General features: G+C 41.8%; 1 protein-coding gene across 3 annotated transcripts in view; it reads right to left on the reverse strand.

Annotated features, from left to right (window-relative positions):
* The window catches only part of COG2 (component of oligomeric golgi complex 2), a 32111-nt gene extending 25872 nt beyond the window's left edge, over positions 1-6239 (reverse strand). For 2 of the 3 annotated variants that reach the window (XM_056343591.1, XM_056343593.1), the window contains exons 1-6: positions 6106-6239; positions 5083-5244; positions 4216-4281; positions 3208-3288; positions 2507-2610; positions 1102-1210 (exon numbers count right to left, since the gene is read on the reverse strand). In XM_056343591.1, coding sequence (XP_056199566.1) covers positions 1102-1210; positions 2507-2610; positions 3208-3288; positions 4216-4281; positions 5083-5244; positions 6106-6177 — 594 coding nt within the window. In that variant the 5' untranslated portion in view covers positions 6178-6239. Of the gene's footprint in view, positions 1-1101; positions 1211-2506; positions 2611-3207; positions 3289-4215; positions 4282-5082; positions 5245-5591; positions 5699-6105 lie in introns of those variants that run through there. The other variant, XM_056343592.1, reaches the window with a different exon arrangement.
* Between the last annotated feature and the right edge of the window lie 17575 nt (positions 6240-23814).

Below are 23814 nucleotides of genomic sequence, written 5' to 3' on the forward strand. Positions count from 1 at the left end.
CTACCTGCAGATATACTACTGGGCCAAGATGGCCCCTTACAACCCTGTATTTGAAGTAAGTTCAGCAACACACATTAATGTAAACAATAGCTGAACTACGAATTTAACCCATCAAATTTCTTCTCTGCCCTTTTGCATGCCATACTGTGTTCACCCATCCTAAAACAATTCCACGGAATTTGTTCCGAACATGTAAAGTCGGTAACTCAACTGCTGACCAGTCGTGAAATCTATGACCTCGTGAACCTTAGCAACAACAGTTACAGGACAGAAATCCTGGCAAGCATCATTAAGGAAGCCACATAACAAAGTAACAAAGGCTCTCTCACCAGGAATACTACTCCGCTGTTCACGCTTCCTTCTGTTATTATCCCTGTTCAATAACACAGTGGCCAGAAGAGTCTTGTAATCTGTCCATGAATCAACATGGTACCACAGAAGACTTGAGCTGAAACGTGTTTATATGGCTAACAGCCATCAAGGATGACAGCTCCATGCTATCTAGCTTAAAGCACTGCCCTGCCTCCATGTTCATAATATCTACCTTTAAGCACCAGTTTTCATTTGTTCCCTCTTTCCAATGAATGAAGAAAAAACCCACCAAAACATCAAGTAATCTTTTACAGTAAATAGTCATTAGAAACAGGATATTAGGGAGATTAGTATACCAGCCTGAACAGTCAGTTAGGCAACAAATTTCACCAAAAGACAAACTCCAATATATTCCAGTCAGCCACTCTATGTGCACATTCCATTTATATTCTGCTCTGTATGCTGCAGCTAACAAAACCAACATACATGTCTAGAACTAGGCCTCAATATCAGTAATCCCGACAAACTGCAAGATACACTGGGCTAATAGTGTCTTGTCATATTTCCTACTCTTATTCTAAGTAATTTATCCTAAAGAAGTTAGCAAACAAAGCATAAAACCTCAGAAGAAACAATACTTCCAGTCAACTGATAAAAATGACCTCCTGAAACCCGTTTTCCTCCCTAAGTTAATTCAATAGAACTCTTTCAAAACAGGCATTTGTCTTCCAAATACATTGGTTTTGCTTAACCTTACAAATGTTAAGCTGGCTGTCATGCAATACTTACTGGTCTCACTTTGTCCAAAAGGGGCATTCCTTTGCTTTGTACTGCATGAAATTGTAGTTGATTAAATTCTGTGGCAATTCTCTCTAAAACCTGTCCAGTTAAAAGTGGGCTAGAAGGGAGAAAACACAAAACGTGAATACACAGATCCTCTCAAATCAACTCACTTTCCTCTGCAGCAGATAATGTCCTCCCCCAATTTTTGTGGTTTAAGTACTTTAAATTCTGATAGGTACTACTACATTTACTGCAATCACGTAATAATAATTAGGAACAGACTACATGATTAGAGTTGTTTTGGAGCTGCTAAGGTATGAAGTGGGTGAAGCAGCAGCTGAGAGGAACATAAGATCTTGCCTCAGCAATACGAAGCACTGTTTTCTATATGGCAGTGCTGTTTATTGTCACATAAAAAGTCAGCCTTACAGAGCTCAAAAACTGCAGTAAGTGCTCTTCACCATCCAGATTTGTTTCTTATTTCCCCTTTCTATCATGTGGTAAAACTAACGACACCTACCTCTAGAGAAACAGTCTTACCCTCCTCAGGTCTACAGAGTCCTGATAACTAGCCAAATTTTCAGCCACTCAAGTACAATCTTGCTTCCAATCATAATTCTGCAAAGTGTCTCACCCTGACTGAAAGCATCTGCATATGCTTTGTGCCTCTAGGTATCAACCTATTCTTCTGTCTACCTTCCCTCGCTATCATGTGAACTAGTGCACTAAACTGAACGGCAGTTTCATGTTCAAACAGGTTCACAAAATTGTCTTTTCCTCGTACTTGCACCCCAGTCAACTATTTCAAGCACATGGCTGGTGCATCAGTTCCAGAACTGGTTGAAAGACATCTTCCATTCCTCAGCCAAGGCTGAGGGAGAGGACACTTTCCATGAAGTTGTTAAAAAGCAAGACTTGGGAGTCTGACTTGAATTTGTCACAAACCTTCCTTGTACCAGAAGTATTACATGTGTGGCTTGCCTGCCTTAGACTACTCTTGCAGCAGTCCCTTCAGTGATATGTAAGCAGGGAAAACAAGAAAAGCTGTTTCCCATTTTAATTCCAAAGGATATTGGAATAAACTGTAATGCAGAAAGTATTTCAGACACGACAGGATTAGTGACTTCCAAGAAAAAAAACCAAAAAACGAACTATTGCATTCAAACTTCAAAAAGCATGCTTACTGGAAGCACTACAAGTAATACGGAACTTTGGAGGGTGAGTCACATGCCCTGTGAATGACCACTTTGCAGAAGACTAACACTGAGAAAATACTAAAGTAACAGTCACTTATTCCATCAGTTACATTTCTAAAGATATATCCTAATGCTTGTAAATTCATCTACAACATACTATGAAATTAAGTTAGTCCCACCAGTTATAAAAAAACCTGAACATTACATATTTTTACCTGTTTCCCTCTAATGAGGACAATTCTTTAGTGCCTTGGGAATGTAGAATCTTCTCAATTTTCTCAACAGACTGAATAACATGAATAAGTCTCAGAACACACATCTGTAATTAAAGAAAGATTTTTCATCTCTGACCCCAATCCCAATTTACATTATTTAATGACCCTGAAGATATTTTGGATTTTTTTTAGGTCTGGTTTTTTTTTTTACAGGTGTAAGTTTTCTCCCTTCGTCTTAATTCTTGAATCATGTCTTAGTTGAAGTATTGCTCACATAAGTCCATAAAACTCCAGAAACATTTGTCATGAATGTAGAACCGCTATTATTTCCAATTTTTTTCAAAGTTAAGCACAAAGACAAATGTTACTCTGCGTGTCCCCTAAAAATTAAACTGCTGTATTTTAAATTACATTCATAATAACCAAATTGATGTATTACAAGCAGAAACAAGAGTAATTATAATTTAAAAAAGCCAACCAAATCAAACATGTATGTTTTTAGCAAACGAAGTAAAACAAAGATTTATGATCAACTAGACACTGTAAAAAATGAAGTCTGTCAACTAAAATGACAATAATTATTTTTAGAAGTGCAACATCTGCAGTGTGCACTTTAAAAATTTCATTTTCTCTGGGTTAATGGCACAAAAAAAAGCCATCCTAAGGAGGATCCTTTCAAGGTAATAATTTATCTGTTGTACCTTTTTTCTTCTAATATCTTCTTGTTTAGTCATCCGGTCATCTACTGCTTGAATTCCTTCACTGACACAAGACTTCAGACTCTGTGAGGGAGAAAGTCAGTATGTAAAGCTGGCTTCCCACTTAAGGTTTAAAAAAACCTTAACTCAAAAATCTAAACTTAAAACTGGAGACAGATTAATAAGAATACAGGACTAATAAAAGCTACAGTACATCAAGGGCCCTCTACACGAAAAAGCCAGAAATAAGACTAAATTACTGAAAGTATAACCTGCTCCTTAAGTACTGCCACCACAAGTAGTATTATTTCAACCAGAAGTGTTCTTTTAGTACCTTACAGAGAACAACTGCCTTTCACATAGAAACGGGCAATAAACCCAATACGATTTTATGTCTTGAAACTGCAGTTATAAATCAGATCTAAGTACCATTTTTCACATAATAAATATTTCTCTATGTTAACTGAGACTATTTTCTGTTTTAGACATCAAAGCTGTGATATTCTGAAGGCATGTTTATGTAGCAAACATCCCTCTGAACTGGCTGTCAGGATGATCAAAAATTGTCCTTTGACAATTACCACATCACTGTGGAAGTGCCAGAATAAGACACACCTTCAAGAGGGTGACCTTTTACAGTTAAACCACAGGACTGAGCAAAAAAAGCCCTTAATGGGACTGTGTGGCATCAGAGTTATTTACTATCATCTTTCAATTACTTAAATCCTAGAACAGTTTCTGTATTTCACCATAGACTTGTAAGAGTCCATTCATTTACCACACTTAAAGAATCTTTTATCTCTTGGTTGAAAGGCATGAGAGAAAATGTAAATTCACTGCTACTAAAACTGCTTGAAAACACAACGCCTCTCCTACTAACACTCTAAGTCATCAATTTTCAAAGAGAAGTTTATTCTAATAATTATTAATATGAGTAAAAGACATTCTGTACATCACATGAAAGTGAGCTGAAGTTTATCAAGCTGTGTATAATAATTGTTTTGAGCATACCATAACTTCTTCCCTTAACTGTCCCAAGGGTACTGAAAGCTGATTAAGAGCCTTGTCCATGCCAACCTAAAGAAATTACCATAAAAAAGTTTATGACTTTTTTGGTAAGTTCACAAGAGAATTACTGTCAAAGCCTATGGTTTTACAGATACTAAGAGAGAACAGAAAAGACACCTCCCTTTATAGCTTCCATTTTAAATGCAGTGCAAAAATACTCTACCTCAAATACAGGTATAAGGATATCCAACTGCTTGACATACAAAGCCAAAAATTAAAGAAAATTTCAACCTACAAAAATTTTTCTTCCCATAAAAACATTAAATCTCAGTCTTTGAAGCCGTATAATTGGAAGCTGGATGAACCGGAGTCAAAGAGCAGGAAACACAATGGACAAGACGTTGTAATGTGAAAAGTATCACAATTTTCAGTCATGTAGGTTGGTTTTTTGTTGTTTGGTGTGTTTTTTTAAGACACATAGTAAGCTTAAAGATTCCTAAAAGAATCCTTCAGAACAGCCTCATTTACCTCATTGCTGTGCTTTTAATCATTTTATTTCCTTCAATTTTAAAGCTACTGGCAATTTGAAAAAAAACCCTTTGCCTTGAGTCTAACTTTCTAATGAATTAAGTTTTTCAAGACAAAAAGCATACATCCAAAACATTTATTACAGGCCAACAGCAATTCTGTAGAGTAGCCAAGTTCTACAGGATTGGTCTTTCACTTTCTCTCATTGCAAGGTATCACAGTTTAAGATGTCTTAAATCTAACAATGCCAAAATAAAAGCCATATGCTTTTCATACGAAAAATAAAAATCCCACTAAAACACATTAAGTCTGAACTACACAGCACAATTTAATAACACTTACCAGATTTGTTGAGAGATTAACAAAATCTGCATAGTCCTTATTTATAAGTTCTACCATAGCAGTTTTAAGGAGTTTGTAGTAGAGCTCCAGATCCTCTCTGAGCTCTTCCAGCTGCACACGTTTCCTGCAGTCTGACACAAAGTGGTCAACATCAAAATCCGGCTGAAAATGAAACAGGAAAGAGAGAAGGATGTAAGTAAAATGTTCAAACCAGGAACACACCCCTCCCCACCCCCAAAATACAGTATTCCATATGCCAATGAGCTAACCAAACTAAAGCTCTGGGGGCAAAAAGGCTACTTAACAGAGTAGTTTCCAATGTCCCAAAGTCTGGGGGTTTAATCTCTAAAGCACACAGTGCCATGAGTCACAGACTAGCTCTCCAAAATCCAGAGTTGTGTATTCCTTTACACACTTTAAAAACAAAACAACAGAACCAAAAGCCGAAACACACTATTAAGAACTATTTTAAGCTCTCCAAGCAATAAGGCCCGAACGCTGGTTGTTACCAGCCTATCTGCAGCTTGGCTTCAAAGCACGCAAAGTATGCAGGAAGCATGGCTCGGGTCTGCCCTAGGAAGCGAGCTGCAGCACCCGGCCCGGGGCACAGACACTCGCATCACCGGCTGCAAAACTGCAGGCCCCCCGCCCCGCCTCCGGGCAGGCGTCCCCCTTCCCGGGCAGGCCTCCCCCCTTCCCGAGCAGGCCTCCCCCCGCTCCGCCGCTCAGGCTCCCTCTCAGTCCCGCCAGGCTTGGCCGCAGCCAGCTTGGGTACACCCGCAGGGGTGCGAGCCGCCTGGCTCTGGGAACGGCCCGCAGCCCCCTTCGGCGACACGCTCACCACTTCTCCGGGACGCTCAGCCCGCGCAAAAAGCCGTGACGGAGCTAAAAGATCCCGGCCAAGGACCCGGGCCCCTCTCACCCCTCAGGGAACCCGCCACCCCCCGTCCTCAGGGGGGCCCTGGGGGCACCGCGGGCCCACAGCGCCTTTCGCAGCCCGCCTCCTCGGCGGCCCCCACCCACCTTCATGAACTCGTCCTTGTCAAAGCAAAGGTTCTCGGGGCCCCGCGGCAGGTTCATCTTCTTCGCCTCCATGGCCAGCCCCGGCCCGGCCCGGCAGGCCCAACGCGGCGGCAGCTACAGCGACGCCCCCTCCGCCAGCGCGGCACCGACGGGGCAGGCCGGGGCGTGCGCCAAGAGAGGCGCAGCGGCCGCCCGCCGCCGCGGCAGCGCCCCCTGGAGGGCTCCCAGCGGCCCTGCAGCCGGCAAGGGGCGGGGGGCGCGGCAGGGATCTCAAAATGGCGGGGCGGGAGGCGTATGTGTGAGGGCATGAGCCTGTGAAGCTGGCCTTCCCAGCCTCTTCGAAGGATGTTTTCTGATTTCTGTCGTTCTGTGCTGTCCGGGGAGTTGGGCTGTGCTGCTGGAGAGGGTGCTTGGTGCCCCTAAGCAGGTAAAACTGACCCAGTCATGTAAAATTGCAGGGGTCAGCTGCTAGTGCCCATGGCACAAGCTGTGGGGACCTAGGGCTGCAGAGGTGGGAAGGGGCTCTAGGCCACGGTATGGTTCTGTCCCCTAGCCCTGAGCGGGGTCACCCAGAGCCAGCGGCCCAGAGCCACATCCCTTCGAGGTTTGGGTATTGCCAGGGGTGGGGGGCCCTGCAGCCTCCTTAGGCAAGCTGTGCCACGGTCTGACTACTCCTAACAGCCAAAAAAAGCTTTTCCTTAGGTTTAAATTTATTGCAGCTTGTGCCCACCTGGACCTGAGTAACAGGAATCGAGTCAAAGCATAATTTACCTCCTCTGTCCTTCAGCTTTTCTGCAGACTTCTCCTAGGGTCTTGTTTCTTTCACATTTTTTTTGTTCAAGGTCACTTATGCCTTAGTGAAGACAAATATAGCTCTAGAAAGCCTCCCTGCTGTCACTTGTGTTTCTCTTTGCTGCCTCGGGATGGAAAATGGCAAATGATACTGTTCCTCACATGTATGTTTTATGGCTTTAATTTTGTTTCAGTGAGCTCAAACGAGGAGCGGGCCCAGCTCCTTCCCAAGCAGCTCTCAGAGTACATCTGCTGTAGCTCTGCCAGTTGCTCCATGGGCAAGGGTGGAGAAGGCGCCATGGGCCCGATGGATGTGGTTCAGTGGTACATTGGGCTGGAGATGCCCAGACCTCCCGGGCGGCCAGCGTTTTGGCAGGGCCAACACGTACATCCCTGCCTAACTCCGTCAGTGCTGCCACAGAGCCCAGCTGGCTTGTAACGGGCAAAGATTTATGCCAGTGAGTCCCAGCTGGCACTGAGTTCCTTAGGGTTTCCCTGAGTTATTAGAAGTATGAAGAGCCAAGCAGTTCAGTAATGAATGTGGTGGGCACATGCATCTGGTGGCTGGCTCCTTGGGTGCTAATTGCCCCTCTTTGCTTTCACCCTGTCCCTTTGGAAAGCTCTTTGAGACTGATACTTCGCAGTGTTCAACCCTCTCGATATCTCAATTGTTGGCAGGCATGGTTTATAGCTGTCGTGTGTTGTCAGCTACACAGCAGAAAAGATACGCCCACCATATAAATCCACACTGGCACTTTTTTTGTGATAGCTATGACTATATGTACCAGATCAAAAAAGTTTTCTTATGTTGTGATATTTGAATGTCTACATTCTGGTACGGGAAGCAAGCCAATTACTGGTCAGCTATCTTTTTAACTTAATGAGTCGGCTGTGCTTGAAATTAAAATTCTAACCAGTTTTTTACGTTAACTCTTTAACAAAGGAGTTACACCTACTTTTTTAATGTCTTATTTATTAGCTAAGCCAAATCTTGCTCTGAAGAGATCTACTGTTGCCATTGGTGGTGTTGTTTACAAAGTTCCTTAAGGAAATAAAGTATGCTTCCATTTGAATTTGTTTACTGATGCGCTCTTTACAGTCTTCATATTTATTGATGTCATTGTAAATTAAATATGAAGTTTGTGGAGTTTAATAATTTGCCAGTGAGAAACTGCAATATAGCATCCATTTCAGTAAGTTAACAGTAAAACCAGAATTAGGATTCATGGGTTATTTCCACATGCTGTCCCTGAACAGCCATCTTCACCTGGGGCAGAAGTGCAGAAAGTAAATTTTCTCCAAGATGGAAGAGAATAGCAAAGTGAGGGAATTAGCCGTTCCAGAGTCATATAAAGCTCTCTTTACTTCCATTCATTTTATGCTAGGATTATTTAGTTCATTTGGGCTAGGATTACTAGGTTTTACTAGTACTTGGTTTTGTGCTAGGATTACTTAGTTAATTTCTACTACAAGCCCCTTCATCCCTTTCCTTTCCTGACTTGTTACTGTCATTCCAAGATTTCCAGGCTTAGAAAAAAGTTTTAAACTTTTCCATCATCCTTTCCGAGCCATGAAGACATGACACAATAATTTCTTGTAGAAACTGTAATCGCTATTTAATATGCAGGTTTTGGATAACATATCATTAATACACCCATTAGATGAATGAAGAGAGAGCATCTGAAAGTCTGTCTCAGTATTATTGTTATTATTTGAATAGGGGTGATGTAGGTGCCACAGCGTAGAAAAGCTACTTTTAGCTCTTGTGTGGGTGCGAAATTTTAAAGATTCCAGCATCCCCTCTTATTCTCAAATAAAGAACATTTCAAGGGATGCGTAATGATATGACAAATGATGTTTAGTATAATTGTATCATCATTTTCCTGAAGGCTGCCAATGACTAATCCACTATCTCGGAAATACTTCCAGTATGTATCAGTTAAATTGGGAAGGAAAGCAGCTAGTTTTACCTCCCACCACATTCTTAACTTTTCTCTCTTCTTTTGTTATTTCATAAAGGCATTGCATACAATTTATGATAAAGGAGAAAAGTATGACAGTGTGCAACTCGCAGGGACAGAGATACTACAATTAATTTGTGGTAGAGACTCCAAGTACCAAGGACCTTCAAAAATGTAGATGGTATTGGACAAACTAAGGTGCCAGTACTGATATGTTATTTTGAGTATCTTGCCTTCCTAAAATGACACCTCCATCAAAGTATCACATGACTGGCAAAATTTTGGAAGAAAAAGTCTGTGTTGGCTGCTTTCGGTAAATGTTAAAAACAATGAACAAACAGTTAATAAATAGAAGTTCAAGGCAGAAAAGGGTATGTTCCTAATACTGACATCGTACTGAATGCTTTTATTTTGTTTTCTTTTGGGAATGGAATTGAATACATGAATAAAGGTAGAAGAGTTTTTGTCCCTGGTTCCAACCCTGAACGTTGAAGTCAGTGACTGAATGTTGCTGATTTCTGTGATTAACTGTCAGTCACCGCAAGACGTGCCTAACACCAAAGGTGTAAATAATCTTTTGACTAAGAATGCTTAGTCATGCTTAGTATCAGTAAGTAGCTTAAAAAAGCCTTGGCCGAAGTGAACAAGGTAAAGAACTTTGCAAATTCCTCAAGTGTTTGGTCTTGGAACCCGACTACAAAATTATAATGCCATTGTTTTGTGATTATGTTAAAATATGATTTTATATGTATGATATAAATGTACATCTTGACATAAAAAAATGAATTTTAAAAATAATCATTCACTGGAACAAACTCCCCAGGGACATAGTGGAGTGCTTGTCACTGGTGGTTTTCAAGATATAATTGGACAGGGTACTAGTCTCATCTGGGCTCCTCTTCCCATGAAAGGTTAGACCAGATTATCTCTGGAGCTCTTTTCCAACCTGGGCTGTTCCATGATTCTATGTTATGTATTATAAGATCTATAGTGAGTGTATGTAAAATGTAGACCTGCACTATGAAAATGGACCAGTCTAAACCCTGTTTTGAACATATATAATGTTAAAATGTTGCAGAATTGTCACCTGAAGTATATAGACTGCTGTTTTACATCAAAGATACGCTGAGCATAGAGAAATGAGGAGGAAGAGAGGCAGGGAAGGAGGAGGCTTCAGCTCTCTCATGCTTGAGCTTCCATGCCTAAACAAATCATAGCATAAAGGAGCTACTTATGACATCCTGCCTCCGTGCCCCAGGTAATTGAAAAAAAGGCCATGGGTTTCCACCTTCTCCTCCTGCTCACGATGACAGTGAGGAAAGCTCTCAAAACAGGACTTAATAATTTTGAATTCGTCTGAAATTTTCTTCTGGGCTCTTGAATAGTTACCTGGCTAATTGGAGTTCAGTGATATCCCAGGCAGCACAAAAGTAGCAAAACTGAAACTGAGATAACTGCTTACATCTGATTCGGCAGACTCTTACCCAGCATTCAGGGACTATCAACTTATTTCCATCAAGAGCGGAAACAGATGGTAGAGTTGTTTATTTCTTTGATAATGCACTTATTACAACAAAGTACAAAAGCCTCCCTTTTTTAAGAGGAGAGGGTTCAAGCAACAGCACAGTGTATTGGTTTGTGGATCCGTGAAAGTGGTCATAGGGCTGGAACACCTCTCATGAAGAAAGGCTGAGAGAGCTGGGGTTTTTGAGCCTGGAGAAGAGAAAGGTCTGAGATGCCTTATTTCAGCCTTTCAATATATAAAAGGGACTTGGAAGAAAGATGGAGAGAGACCTTTACACCAAGGCCTGTAGTGATAGGACAAGGAGCGACAGTTTTAAATGGAAAGAGGGTTGATTTAGATTGGATGTAAGGATGAAAATTTTTACTATGAGGATGGTGAGATATAGGAACAGGTTGCCCAGAGAAGTGGATGCTCCACCATTGGAAGCTTTCAAGGTCAGGCTGGATGGGGCTTTGGGCAACCTGATCTAGTGAAAGATGTCCCTGCCCATGGCAAGAGAGTTGGACTAGATGATCTTTAAAGGTCCCTTCCAACTTAAATCATTCTTTAGTTCTGGAGTTCTGTGATGCTATGACTGTCCAGAAGATCACTCAGTTGCTTTTCTTTCTTTCTCTATTAGTTTTTCAGCTTGTGTTACTCCATCAGACACATACCTCCCTGGAGGACTACCTAGTGAAACCCTTATGTGTATCTGGTTTATATTTCTCAGTGGTTTCACATGTTTGTTTGTTTATTTTGCATTGTGATCTGTATCTGTGTTTTGTTTGGAGATGGCATGGTTTCAGCCACTTGGTTTCTTAAGGAAGCTCTGTCATTTCTTACAGTTATCACAAAGGAAAGATAACAGTTGCATGTTGCAAGTTCAGCGAGGTTTAATCAAATCCACAGTAAGAATGTGTTCTGGAAGAACTAGGAAACATTTTTTTTGCCTTTCTTCTTTTTCTAGTAACTATCTATTAGTGAAAAAGATAGAAGTTTAGGTGTCCCTTGACAATAGGGATTATGCATTTTTAGCATTTGCATTGGTAGCCACTGGATGTCACTAATGGCTCACAGAAGCACAGAAATCTGTGCACTTTTTCCGAACATTAAAAAAAGCCTTAAAGAGCACAAGGTTTGGAGGAGAAACATTCTCTGTGAAATGGGAGCAAATTTTATCACTGTGTGGTAAGCATAGATCTGGTTGGGATTGCCGAGTTGTGTTGAACTTGATGATTGTAGCAAATAGATCCTCTGTTACAAGACTCCAGGGAACAAAGCCTGCAAAGTTTCTTGCACAGCTCAGTTAAGAGGCATGAGCATAACCAAGCTGGAAGAGAAACTCTGCATGAGAAAATATGTGTGAGCTGTGATGGATATTGCACATAAGTGTGCACTCACCTGCACAGAGTCCATCTAATAACACCACAAAAGAGGAAATAATGGAAAAGATTCAGATGTGCCATTATTGTGTAAACCAGTTAAGAGGAAGTATACACGTCTGAGTATTTTAATAAATGTACTTTAAGATGGTGAAGCATCTTCTGGCCAACATCACCATATAGATGCCACTACTGTTGTGCCTTTTGCATTGCGAGGCTCGAGAAGACAACGTACCAAATGACTTAATGCTGCCATGATTTTTACCTCAAATTAGCAACCACTAGAATACCTGTTAAAAGATGTGCATAGGACTTCCATACTTTTGTTCAAGAGATCCTAGAGAGACATTTCTATTTATGGAGCACACATACCAGATATCAGACATACCACAGCTGCTTCAGATTTGCTGTGAATGTACAGATCAACTGTGCAGCCGCCAGGCAAGGGACAGCTGTTTACTATGGTTCAGGCAGGTGTTTTGGTCAGGTCTACTGGCCTCAGACACATTCCCGTTGCCTGGAATACCATGAATTTCCAGACATACTCTGCTCACGTCTGCTCATGCACCACCAGCCATCTGCCAGGGGCTTCCTGATTTCTAGAAATTCAGAAAAATAGTCAGACTCTGCTTTTTCTCCTAGGATGTAAACGGCAGGAAGGAAAAAAAAGGGTATGCCAATCAAAAAATGAATCTATAAGCAAGCATACAGAGAGCAGAAGTAAAGATACGCTATAAATACAGTGTAACCATTGCAGTCTGGGGACTGGCCCACATGTTAAGGCAAGTTGCCCTTACACATGAACACTCATGTGATCAAATTATTATTTCATTCTTTGTTCTTCTGTTATCTCTGTTTTGAATACTAGTATTTTTTGCTTTGTCCACTATCATTTCCTTCCGTTTCCATTTTAAAGTTTGTCCTTGTTTCTAAGTTGTAGTCATGTTAATGTTTGTGTGCAAATTAAAGCCCAGGCACAACTGAAAGTGATAGTGACAGTGGTATATGCAAAGTGTGAATTTTGCAGTATGGGATACTGGCAGTAGCACCAGCCAGACTATGATGAGGCTCAGTGTACTAATCACCTTGGTATGACTCCTAGGACTTCAGGTGGATTATACCAATATATATATAAAAAACTTGTTTCTTAATATGTACAAAAAGATGTGCTGAGCCATGAGGCAACATCGGTCAATGGGTGCCAAATGTAAGGGAGACATCTGTGGTTTTAAGGGACTGATCATTCATGGACGGCATACCCACAGCTCTCTTTTATCAGTGCTTGGGCCAAGGACAGATGCTTACAAGATGTGCTATCTGTTCTTTTGTGGGACTGCATCCTGGTCAAAGACTTGGGAGAGCTGAAATTTTAATCTCAGCTCTGATATTAAGTTCCTTTTTGATCAGAGGCAATGTGCTTAACCTTTACTTGACTCCATTAATGTACATTTTAAAAAATGACTCTGCACAGCTAGAAATCTAGAGTGATATTATTTTTTTAAAAAATCCTAAACTCTATTTAAGTTTACCCAAACGTTCAGAAAAACCTGTCTTTTATGAGAAAAGCTGTATGTGATTGGAATTAATTTTGCCCCTTCCTACTAGGATGCTGTCAGTCTGCATCGTTTTCTTCTAAGAAGAATTCTTAATCCTCATGCAGATGGGAAGTAACAATAAACACCATCTGCTGCAAATTAGGTTACTCTCTTAGCAACGAGTGAGATCAGACTCCGTCTCAGCCTCCCATTTTCTGTGCTGATGTACGCACTGGTACTTTACCCTGTAACAGAAAAACTGATCAGAAACAAAGCAAAAATGAGAAATGAAAAAACTTTCTTACTCCCCTCCTGATAATATCCTTTCCGTCCCTGCCAAGCCTGCTTTTTATTGCTGTATGCCAAAGAGGCCAAGCTCTGCTCCTCACCCCACCTTCCTCCAGCTCCCAGCTCCTCTCGGGGGAGTGGGAACTGCATCATCAAACACTGGCAACCTCTTGCAACTGCTAGGTGCTGGGAGCCGGCCCAAAAAGTCAATAGGATCATCAGGAGAGGGCTATGTACCAGCTGAGAGGTGATCTAAAGCTGTCTGCTGCTGGCAGAGCTCACAGGGAAGACAGCCAGTGAGGCACTCCACTGCTAGCTGGCCTCCCCCAACAGGACCTGTCCCCTGACCCGCAGCTGCCCCATAGGTGCCATTGGCCTCCCCAGCCAGCCATCAGCCTTCTCCTCCCCAGCTCCACCCCAGAACTCCTCAACGATTACAGCGTGTCAAGTTGTTTAGGACAGCAGGTGTCTGAGCAGACACTTGTTATTAACTTGTCATGGCACCTCTCCATGTAAAGCTCTCCTGCACCGCAACAAGGTCACTTTAAAAGAGAATGGTCTGGTTTTTCCATTATTTTATACGGTGCCTGACTGGCACTCTGTTGGTAATGTCCACAAGGTCTTGACCAGATTCGGGCAGCTGTTAATTCAAGTAATGTGCGCATCACAGATTCACATGCACACTCAGAAGACAGAGTTCTTCAGAAGTCATTTAAAGCATCTTTCTGATGCAGCTATATAAGGAAATGTTATCTGTGCCCTGAAATCACCAAAAATACACTTGTAGACAAAGGACTTGAAGTTGACTCACTGCCAGGGGAAAGGTCTCTCTGCTTTTTATTCAAATATGTGTGAAAAAATAGGCACATCTTGACAGTTTCGAGAACTCCTGATAGAAATGTTGTATGTGTCATTCCTTTTTCATATTTGTCATGCTACAGTTTCCAGTTTATGCACTGGTAGGGGAGCATTGGCATGATTAGTCACTGGAAACCAACCTTTTCAATCTGCTCAGGAAATGTTACTGCCTCTGTATTGAATTTGTTAAATTAACACGTGATGCTCCATAAGTGAGACTCAGCTAATTGCAGTGAGCTGTATAGAGTATGCTTCTAGGATATGTCGCACTCAACTGTGTACACACGTGCTAATCAGCTGATGCTCCTGAGAAGGGTAGGGTTTATGAGCACATGTGCTAAATCATCCACGTGTTCATGTGTTGGTCCTGCAGGTCAAGCACTGTACATCTGATCTATTAATGCTCAGAGGAAATATTCCAGTTTTCCAGACATACAATAGCCTGGTCGGAGCTAGTGAGAAATAATGCCAGCTGCCCAGAAATGATAGGCAAATGTGGAAGATCCTCTTATTCTGCCCAGGCAAAATTTTTGAGTGGAAAGAGATTATATTTGAGACATACGTTTGCCTGAACTACACATAAGGTTGTGAGTCACTGTCATTGTCTAGTACAATTAGAGCTGGAGAAAAAACACAAAGCTATGATTTGCAATCCTCATTCTGTCCTTAGGCTAGCTTTGTCAGATTCTCACTTAGGCTACCAGTTAATTTACACGTGGCAGTAAGCGATTGTGTAAATGGCAAGATGGCAGTAAGTGATGAGCTTATATTTTCTGTTGATTCCACTATTTTCTGCTTGTCCTCTGCCTTGTAAACTTAATGAATGGCTCTTGTCAGGACACTTGTGCAGCCAAGTGCCTTTGTTAAAAAAAAATCTCCCCGACCTCAGCTACAGTATGGGAATATACTATAATTGCAGATGAAATTTTCAGTCAACTAGTTTTATGGTGCTTTTGGTTTAGATATAGTTTATAACACTTCAAAGGGACCACATATTCAACAGTCATGTTTGAGGATTCTTAAGAATCAGATCCCTACAAGGTGGATCACATTTAGCATCTGAAAAGCAAGGCAAGCAAAATCATGTGTCGTTTATTAAAAAAGTAGAATGTATCTGTGCTTTACCAGTGGTGTAATTATGTGCACTAGGTTAAGAAAGCTCTTTTTATTAAAAAGAATTTTTAGCATGCACTCTCCTAGGATATAAGCAAAGAAATTAGCAATAGAAATTACCTATTCGGTCATTAAGTACATCCCTTCACAGCAGGATAATTGCTGCGCAATAAAGAACACAAATAGCTCAGATAAGCTTAAATTTCTCATGGAGAAGACTGAAGGCAAGATAAGACTTTTTTATACAGATTAAAAGGACTTGCCTTGATGAAGTGGTCAGCGTTTGTTATAAAAAGAAAAGAATCATTGTTTGTTATAAAAATAAAAGAATCATTGTGCCAAGAAGACAATATCCAGCCTGACCCAGTTTCTGAAAAGCAAAAACAGTCTTTTCTGCCGTCTTTTGAGTATATGGTTCCTGTGAGATATGGGAAAGATGTGCTATGGAGGCTGATTAGAAACAGGAGTGCTAAATATCATTTGCTGTTAGGAACTTCTCCTGTTTCTCCCTTACTGATTGATCGGAGTGACTGGCTGTTCTCCACTTTCTGAGCAAATAGACGTGGACCTGTTCTGTAAACCTTGCATGAATGGCATTGGATATATGGTGTACTCTGCTGGGGTTCCCCACACCCACGTTAAATGTAAAGGTGGAAGGCAGGGTGCTGGGGTACACACAACATTACTTGTGGCCCTACTTGCTAAACTACCGGAGCTGACTACCCCTGAGTCACTCTGCTGTGGGGGATCCAGCAGTACGAGGGAGGCATTTATGTCAGCTGCTCCCAGTGCTCCCACACGTGCTGCTCGGTGGTAATTTTTATTGCAAGTCTCACAATACAGCACTTGTTTCCTTCAGTTCCTATCGCACTTCTCTTTGCCCTAGCCAAACGGCAGAATGGACAATAGCTGTTCTTCAGTAGCTGGATGAATCCTTGAGGGCACATACAGGGGACAAGGCATAGACATCTGATGGACAATTAGAGAAGTTAGGAGCACTTCCCAGCCTGAGGTCAGAGTCTTACACCTCCCAGATATGAGTGCAGCCGAGAGTTGGGCTGATAGGTGTTTTTGAGAGTGCTGCTGGATGGCTTTCTTTAAAGGATTGTGGCACTGGAGAAGCCTCAGAGCGTACTGTGAACTGCATTCTAGCATGTTTGCATCAGTTAAGAAGAGCAAGAGAGGAAAAACAGAGGAAGAAAGATAATGAAGAAGTCAGAGCAGTCTGAACTTACCCAGTAAATCTATATACAGGTGCTGCGAAGATGCCCAAGAATGCCATGTGAAGCATTTGAAGTAAAAGAAACCACAGGAAAATTAACCTGGAAGAGTTACAGGTCATCCAGGAATGCTGAAGAAAGTGGACGGAATTCAAGTGAAGGTGTCTGAGTCATGGGAGAGACTCACAAGAACACTGAGGCTGTAATACTCTTAAGCCTTTCTGAAGCCCACCTCTAAGTTGTTGCCTTTGAAATTCTTGGCAGTTCTGAGTCATCTGGTGCTCTGCGATTACTATGTCCCTTGCTGTTCACAGCTTGATTCCACTTGACCAGGTACCTCTAGATCTATCTCCATTGCCTGATTGGTTTTATATCCATCTGAAGTTTCATAAGCTGTATTTCACATGGCTATAATAAGTGATTTGCAACTGGATATGTTGTCATCCACAACAATGACATTGTTTGGAAAAGAGAGAATAGAGCCTGGGAGAATTTTCAAGGTTGAGGTACATTTTGGGTAGATATAAATAGACTAAAACTATCATCACACCTGCTTCTCTTCTCTAACAGTCCTCCAGATCACAGGCTTTAAGTGTCACACTCAGCAAGGACAGGAGAATACAAAAGAAAGAAAGAAGTACTGCTGGCAGTGTAAAAAATACAAGGTTTAAATTTATTTCTGGCTCACAGGCCCTAAACCATGACAATTTTGGGCAAGTTGTGAGTTCAACCGTGAAAGCACTGTGGGTCACCTTGCTACCAATATAACTCACTGCTATTTTCTCTCATTGTCTTATAAAGCATGGCAGGTGAGGTTTCATTTCTGCTTTACTGTTCCAGCTCTCTGCAGTTCTGCAACATCCCTCTCCTAAATTTTTTTTTTCTAGTCCCCTCTGTAAATTAAAAATGTTTCCAATTCAGCTTTTGGGTTCTTCTGGTTTTTTTAAGAAGATAGCAGTTGCTACAGAAAGTCTGACTGACAGCTCAGCTTGGCCCCACATTCTGTCCTTGGTTTCTAAAAACAAGGAAATTTACTGAATCCCTGAAAGATACTCTGCTAGCTCCCTAGCTAATAGTCAAAAGGACTCGGATGCCTCAAAGCAAATTAATAAGCTGAGATGTCAAAAAAAATCTCTTCTTATCCCAAACAGTGATTGCAACGTCCCCATTAATAAAACAAAAGGCCAAGAGTTAGGCTTACAATTAGATCCAGCTTCAGGCGCAAATACTCCAGTGACTGCTGTCACCATGCGCTTACAAGGACCTCACCATGTGCCACCCTGCCTGGACCTGCATCGCATTAAGCCAGCCCTCTGCAGCAACTGCAGACATGGAGGCTTTAATTCAAGAAAATTGAAGTCCTCTTTCCCTTTGCAGGCAAGGCAGCTTGATGTGCACTGTGGCACAGGATAGTAGTGATGCTGGAGTGACAGATGCGGTGTTGTGGGAGGTGCTGGATTTGCAGCTCCCAGATCTCTTCTGCAGCACCCTGTGCAAAGACTGAGCCCTGCCCTGTAAAAGCACTGGTGAGGCTTGGGAAGCAGGGTATGGCATGGGGTGAAGCACGGGAGGTGAGCAGGTAGAACATGGGAGAGGTGGAAAGGATGAAGACAGCCATGGGATGGGCTTTCAGCCTGTGGGGAAAGGTAGATGTGCTTATTTCAGAACAACTTCGAGCCCTGAATCCAAGTTTGGCAGGTGGCCTGGTTTTATTTCAAGCCAGTCTTTATAGTACACGTTCACTCCTCACCAGAGAAGGGGGAGAATTTTCTTCACAACATCTGAGCTGACAGGACCAGCTGGAAGCAGACAGTGTGGGAAAAAGAAGGGAGACTTTGAATAGGTCTTCAACCAGCCTGGTGGATGGCAACAATTTAATTTGTTCCTTCAGCTCAGAGGCTCTGCAGAGAGCAGTGTCTCATCAGCATCCCAATTTGTCTTTATGACCCTAAGGCAGGAATCTCTGTTCACATTTTTTGCATTGACCCCTCAGATTTTTATTTTTTAATTATTTTTTTTTTTAAGAGAGGGCACAGGAAGTTCCACGTGCTCTAACATTTGCTGTTTGTTATCCTCCATCTCATTCAGATTATGGTTTGCAACTTCTGCAGGCTGGGAAGTCTGCATGATAGTTTCAGTTCACTTGTTAACAGTAATTATTTTTTCCAGCCTCTCTTCTGATGTAAGCTGAATAGCTTGGCCTCTAAGAGATGTAATTAGTGATTCCTGCAGTTTGCTATGGAATGGGGCAATTGCGTCATTAAATTCAAGATAAGTCTTAACTTGGTGTTTCAAGCACTCTTGTAATGTGTTATGCAACAAGGGAATAAATGCTACACAATCCTGTCCTTAAGAACTTTGCCCCAGTTTTTTTCTGCCTCTCCACAGCTTTAATGCAAAGAAAGAAAACACGATTGATTTACCATTGCAGATGAAGGGATTTCAGCTGCCCAGACAGCGTCAGCTGGCATGTAGTTGGCTTGTGTGACATGGGATGAAGCAGCGTAGCTCCCCCTGCTCCCCTCACCCTTTTGGCTATGCAGCAAACAGTATGGACATCATGTGTGCAGCAGCAAAGACGAGACATGATACTCACACGAGAGAAACAAAAAAAAAAACGCAGTCCCAACTTGCTTGGAAGAAATTGTATCTGGGGAAGTCAGGTCAATCATTCAAGGGTGTTAAGATTTACGGTTTTCTCTCCGCTTGTTTATTGTCTTCTGTGGAAACCCAGTTAGTGCAATAGCAACCCTTGAAAATTTTTAGCATTTACTATCAGTGGATCTGAAATCTCCTAATGTTATTTAAGCCTCATGACACTCCTGTAAAGTAATCATGATGTTATTAATAGGAATACCCATTCCCTACCTCATAGGGAAACCAAGGCACAGAAACTGTAGTGTTATCTGTGTATGGCTGTGCATAGCATAGGTGGTAGAGTGAAGAACTGATCGCTAGTATCATGCAGCTTTACCAGTTCCCTACCTTCCCATTTTATCCCAGGAACAAACTAATTAAAAAAAAATAATAACCAATCACAGGGAGGGAAAAAGAATTTAGTAATATTGAAATTACTGTTTCAAATATTTACTATTTTCATGTTATTAATTCCTCTTCTTTGCAGATAACTAGGGTTGATTTTAAGGTAACAGTTCTTGAAGTTTATGTACAATCCCCTTAAAAATGTCCCTGCTTTGGGACTGTCCTTTCCTCAAAGTCATATGGCAACCCTGTGACAAGGCAGTTGTACCTGCACACAGAAATCCTAACACTGCCGCGATGATTGATTGGACACTGCCACACTGGAGACAGGAGCACATTTTTAACAAATTGCAGTCCCATCTTAGGGGCAGAACTGCATGACACTCAGAAGAAGTGGCAACTACACCAAAACTCATCACTTTTATTTCTGTCTCCTCTGACCTGCAGGCTAATACATAGCTGGATGGGTGTCTCCAGTATTTCTTATCAAACCGTCAGTTGTTCAAACCATATGTTTGCATAACCAGCAAAACACATATAGTCATTCTTGGACTATTCTTTGAAGTGCACTAACATACTTCCATTTTACAGCCCTAAGAATGTTTTACTAGGGCTAGTGCTTTGTCCCTCTGACGTTATCAGAAAGCAGAGAGAGGTGAAAAGAAATTTTCTCTTCTTTCATTAGGTTGCCTTTTCCCACTTACTTTTGTGTAGTGTATCTCTTGCCTACGTACATATTCTGAGGTTGCCTAATTGTCTCTTTTTCCACCCTCTCTTACCTGTTTTCCAACAGTTTTTGCTCCCTTTTCTCCCTGCTCTGCTATTCCAACTCTTCATTTTAACATTCCAAGAAGAATATGCCAAATATCACAATGGATCCTGTGAATACTGGGCCAGATTTAAAATCCATTTTAACCAAGGGAAATCTGTTAATTTCAGCTATAGACAAAAATAACATAGCAGGAACTGGAGTTTGGCATTTCTGGTGTGTCCTTCCAAAGCACAGATCACACATCGGAATTTGGCAGCTCTGTCCCATATGTTGTTTTTTAACTTTACAGGGATATAGTCCATTAGTAGGGCTTGTGCATGTTTCCCCATTTCTGAATTAGCCAGAATTATTTTAATTTTAACATCCAGACTCTCTCAGGAATGTGTCTTATTACGGCAGTATCAGTATTGCCTTGAAGGTAATATCCATTGCATTTTTGGCTTTCTTGGACAAGCTACGTCTTGCCTAAAACCTGGAATCAATTTTTGAAGATGTCCTTTTACACTCCATTAATTTGTTTATCACATTTCATGTATCAGGCATTTAATTCCTCGTTCTTGCTGTGGCCAATAGGCAAGAGAAACACATCATTCCTCTAAAAATTGCTACCATGGGGACCAAGCCCAGCTTCTTACTATGATTTATGGGATATGCATGACTGTACTCAGGTGGCTGATCCTTTGTTTCTCTTCCCCACCACTGCCTGTCCTATTGATGGATGCACATTCTTGGGATCTGTGATGTGAGAAGGACTGTGTGGTGTATCTTTTACCAGCTTTGGTTCACATGATCCTTCTATTCCATCAAGGTTTGCCAAAGAGAAGAAAACAACAGGTGGAAATCTCTGATTGAGCTGGGAGCAGAGGCTGTCCTAGTGACAGCCATGTGAAGAGCAGCTCCTTTTGCATTCCCAGGAAGCTCAGCTACCAGTAAATGTAAATTAGTTCATTAGCATCCCCATTAGTGTTTGACAGTGTGTGATAAAGCTGCACAGAGCACAATTGGGAAGTCAGTCAACAAGCTGGGAGAAATTCAAGTCACTCTGAAGAAGTCTTCCAACAACAGAGCATTGGAGGATACTGCTCCATGGTGTCAACACAAGTTAGTACAACTTTTGCAGGAATGAAAGCGAATGGAGGTCCTACCATGTGTGAAGGAACATGAGGCAAGTATTGCTTGCTTTGGAAAGGTTAGTTGGGGTGCTTTCTTCTTTCTCAATCTCTTCTTTCACCATGTTCCTCAAAGCCACAAACCTCTCATTGATTCCCAACATGAGGCAGTTCCATGGAGAGCACTGATAAAGGCCATGGCCCATCTCTGGCCTTTCCCTCTCTCTTCTTCTTAAGCTAAGGCTTAAGTGAGCAGAGTGGTGAGGCATGAATGCAGAGAGATGGTCAGCAGAGCTGGCCCACAGCAGAGCTGGCCCAAGAAGAGTATCACAGGGAATGGAAGCATGACTGCCCTGTTTTGGTGGGTTTTGGTCCTGTGGCTGTTGTAAGTTGTCATTTTTCCCTAAGATCAGACATCACTCAGCACAGGTTTCTATGTTCTTATAAAGTCTTCTGTAAAACGACTGGGTAGGGAGTTTTTGAAAGCACAGCTGTAGGGATTATTCAACCATTCATTGCTAATACAGCACTTTCTTACACCTGTATCTTTTATTGCATTAGCATAATTTTGTTACTACAGTAAGTCACTACCCAGTAATATTTCTTCTATTTTTTGTTCTCTTTTATGTGATGGACTGTGTTGCTGATGGAAAAAGCATGTCTCCTTATCTACAATACATAATCTGTGGATTAGCGATCAGTCCTTACAGGCGATATCCTTGACCACCAGACTAGAAAACAGTCTGGACTTCATTCTTTTCCACAGGGAGGGAAAAGCGTATGATTGCCTTATAGTTCCTCTGTTTCCTAGTACCTGCAAGGCTCCTCTTCTTGCATGGGAGGTGGGCAGGAGCATCGCTTTTGCGTGTGCAGGTGGTTCCACCTTGGACAGATGCTCCATGCCCAGAACGTGGCAGTGAAGATGTGCAGAGGTTGCAGATGACGCCAGCCACTGGCTGGACAGAGCCAGCTTGCACAGGCACTTACAGAAGCCACGTGCCGCCCTCTCTAGTCCAGTAATTCCTCACAAAGCCACCAGGAAAAAGAGCTTAAGAAATACCTGAACCCCGTTCTGGTTGTCACCATTTCCCACTCCTCAAAGGCAGAGGGCATCCCCTTCCAGGTCTTTGCACACATAAACCCAAATCCAAAGGGTGGTGTGCCAAAATCCAGAACTCTTTGGTGTCCCTTTAGGAAAATACAGCTGCTAAAAACACCTCCTCCACAATAGCTACAGATTATTTTGTAGAAGTTATTTTACAGTCATCTAGGGAAATAACTTCTCCATTCATTGACTATTCCAATGACTTTGCAGTTTGTGAGAAGCCTAGGCTGTACTGATTTGAATGATTTGTTACAGTATCCTCACCTCTTTACTTTTAATGAAGTGGCTTGAGAAATTTCTGGTAGGTGTGTTATGGCCATTTTTCCCCAGCGTGGCTTAGGCACTATTTTTCCTGCAGTTTCCTTACTCTGATGAGGAGCATAAATCAACAGCTGGATAGTACTGCACTGGGGATACATCCTTCAAAAATGTGAGAAAGAAGCCAATTACTGTAGAAATTATTTTGGAGAGCCAAAGAAAGCTGCGTTCACATGCCAGGCTTAGCTGTCTTGACAAGTCATTAATATTATGTTGGCAAACCCCTTCTTTTTCTTTTTAATCTATATTTTTTAGTTCAGTGTTCCCATTGATTTTACAGAAGACTAATCTTGGACTAATACAACCTGTGTAAAATCAGGGCACAAAGTGACACAGAAGAAACAATAAAAAGGAGAAGAAACATGAAAGAGCATATTGTGGTAGGGACTGGGTTCCTCTCACTGCCTGTAAGTAAGCCTGCCTGACACTTCCCAGCTAAGACTGCTTTCTGTTGACTGTGATTATAGAACTCTTTAGCTGTTTAGGATGAAACTTGCCTTGCTGGGTGTCTGCCACAAATAGACATCCTCATTATTTTTTTTTTTCATTGTTTAATGCCAGCTAAATACTTAATGACAGAAAAGAAACCCTGAGGAAGATTTCCCTGATATTCACCATCTGGAACAGAAAAATCCAGAGTGGCATCCTATGAACAAGGACTGTCTAGAAAAGCCTCCTTAATGGATTATGATATATGTGGCTATTGGCATAAGCAAATAGAAAAGCTGTTTCTTTAACCTAAGTAGCAATGCCCTGGCCTTGGAAACCTC

Source organism: Falco biarmicus, chromosome 6, assembly GCF_023638135.1.
Source record: "Falco biarmicus isolate bFalBia1 chromosome 6, bFalBia1.pri, whole genome shotgun sequence".
Lineage (NCBI taxonomy): Eukaryota > Metazoa > Chordata > Aves > Falconiformes > Falconidae > Falco > Falco biarmicus.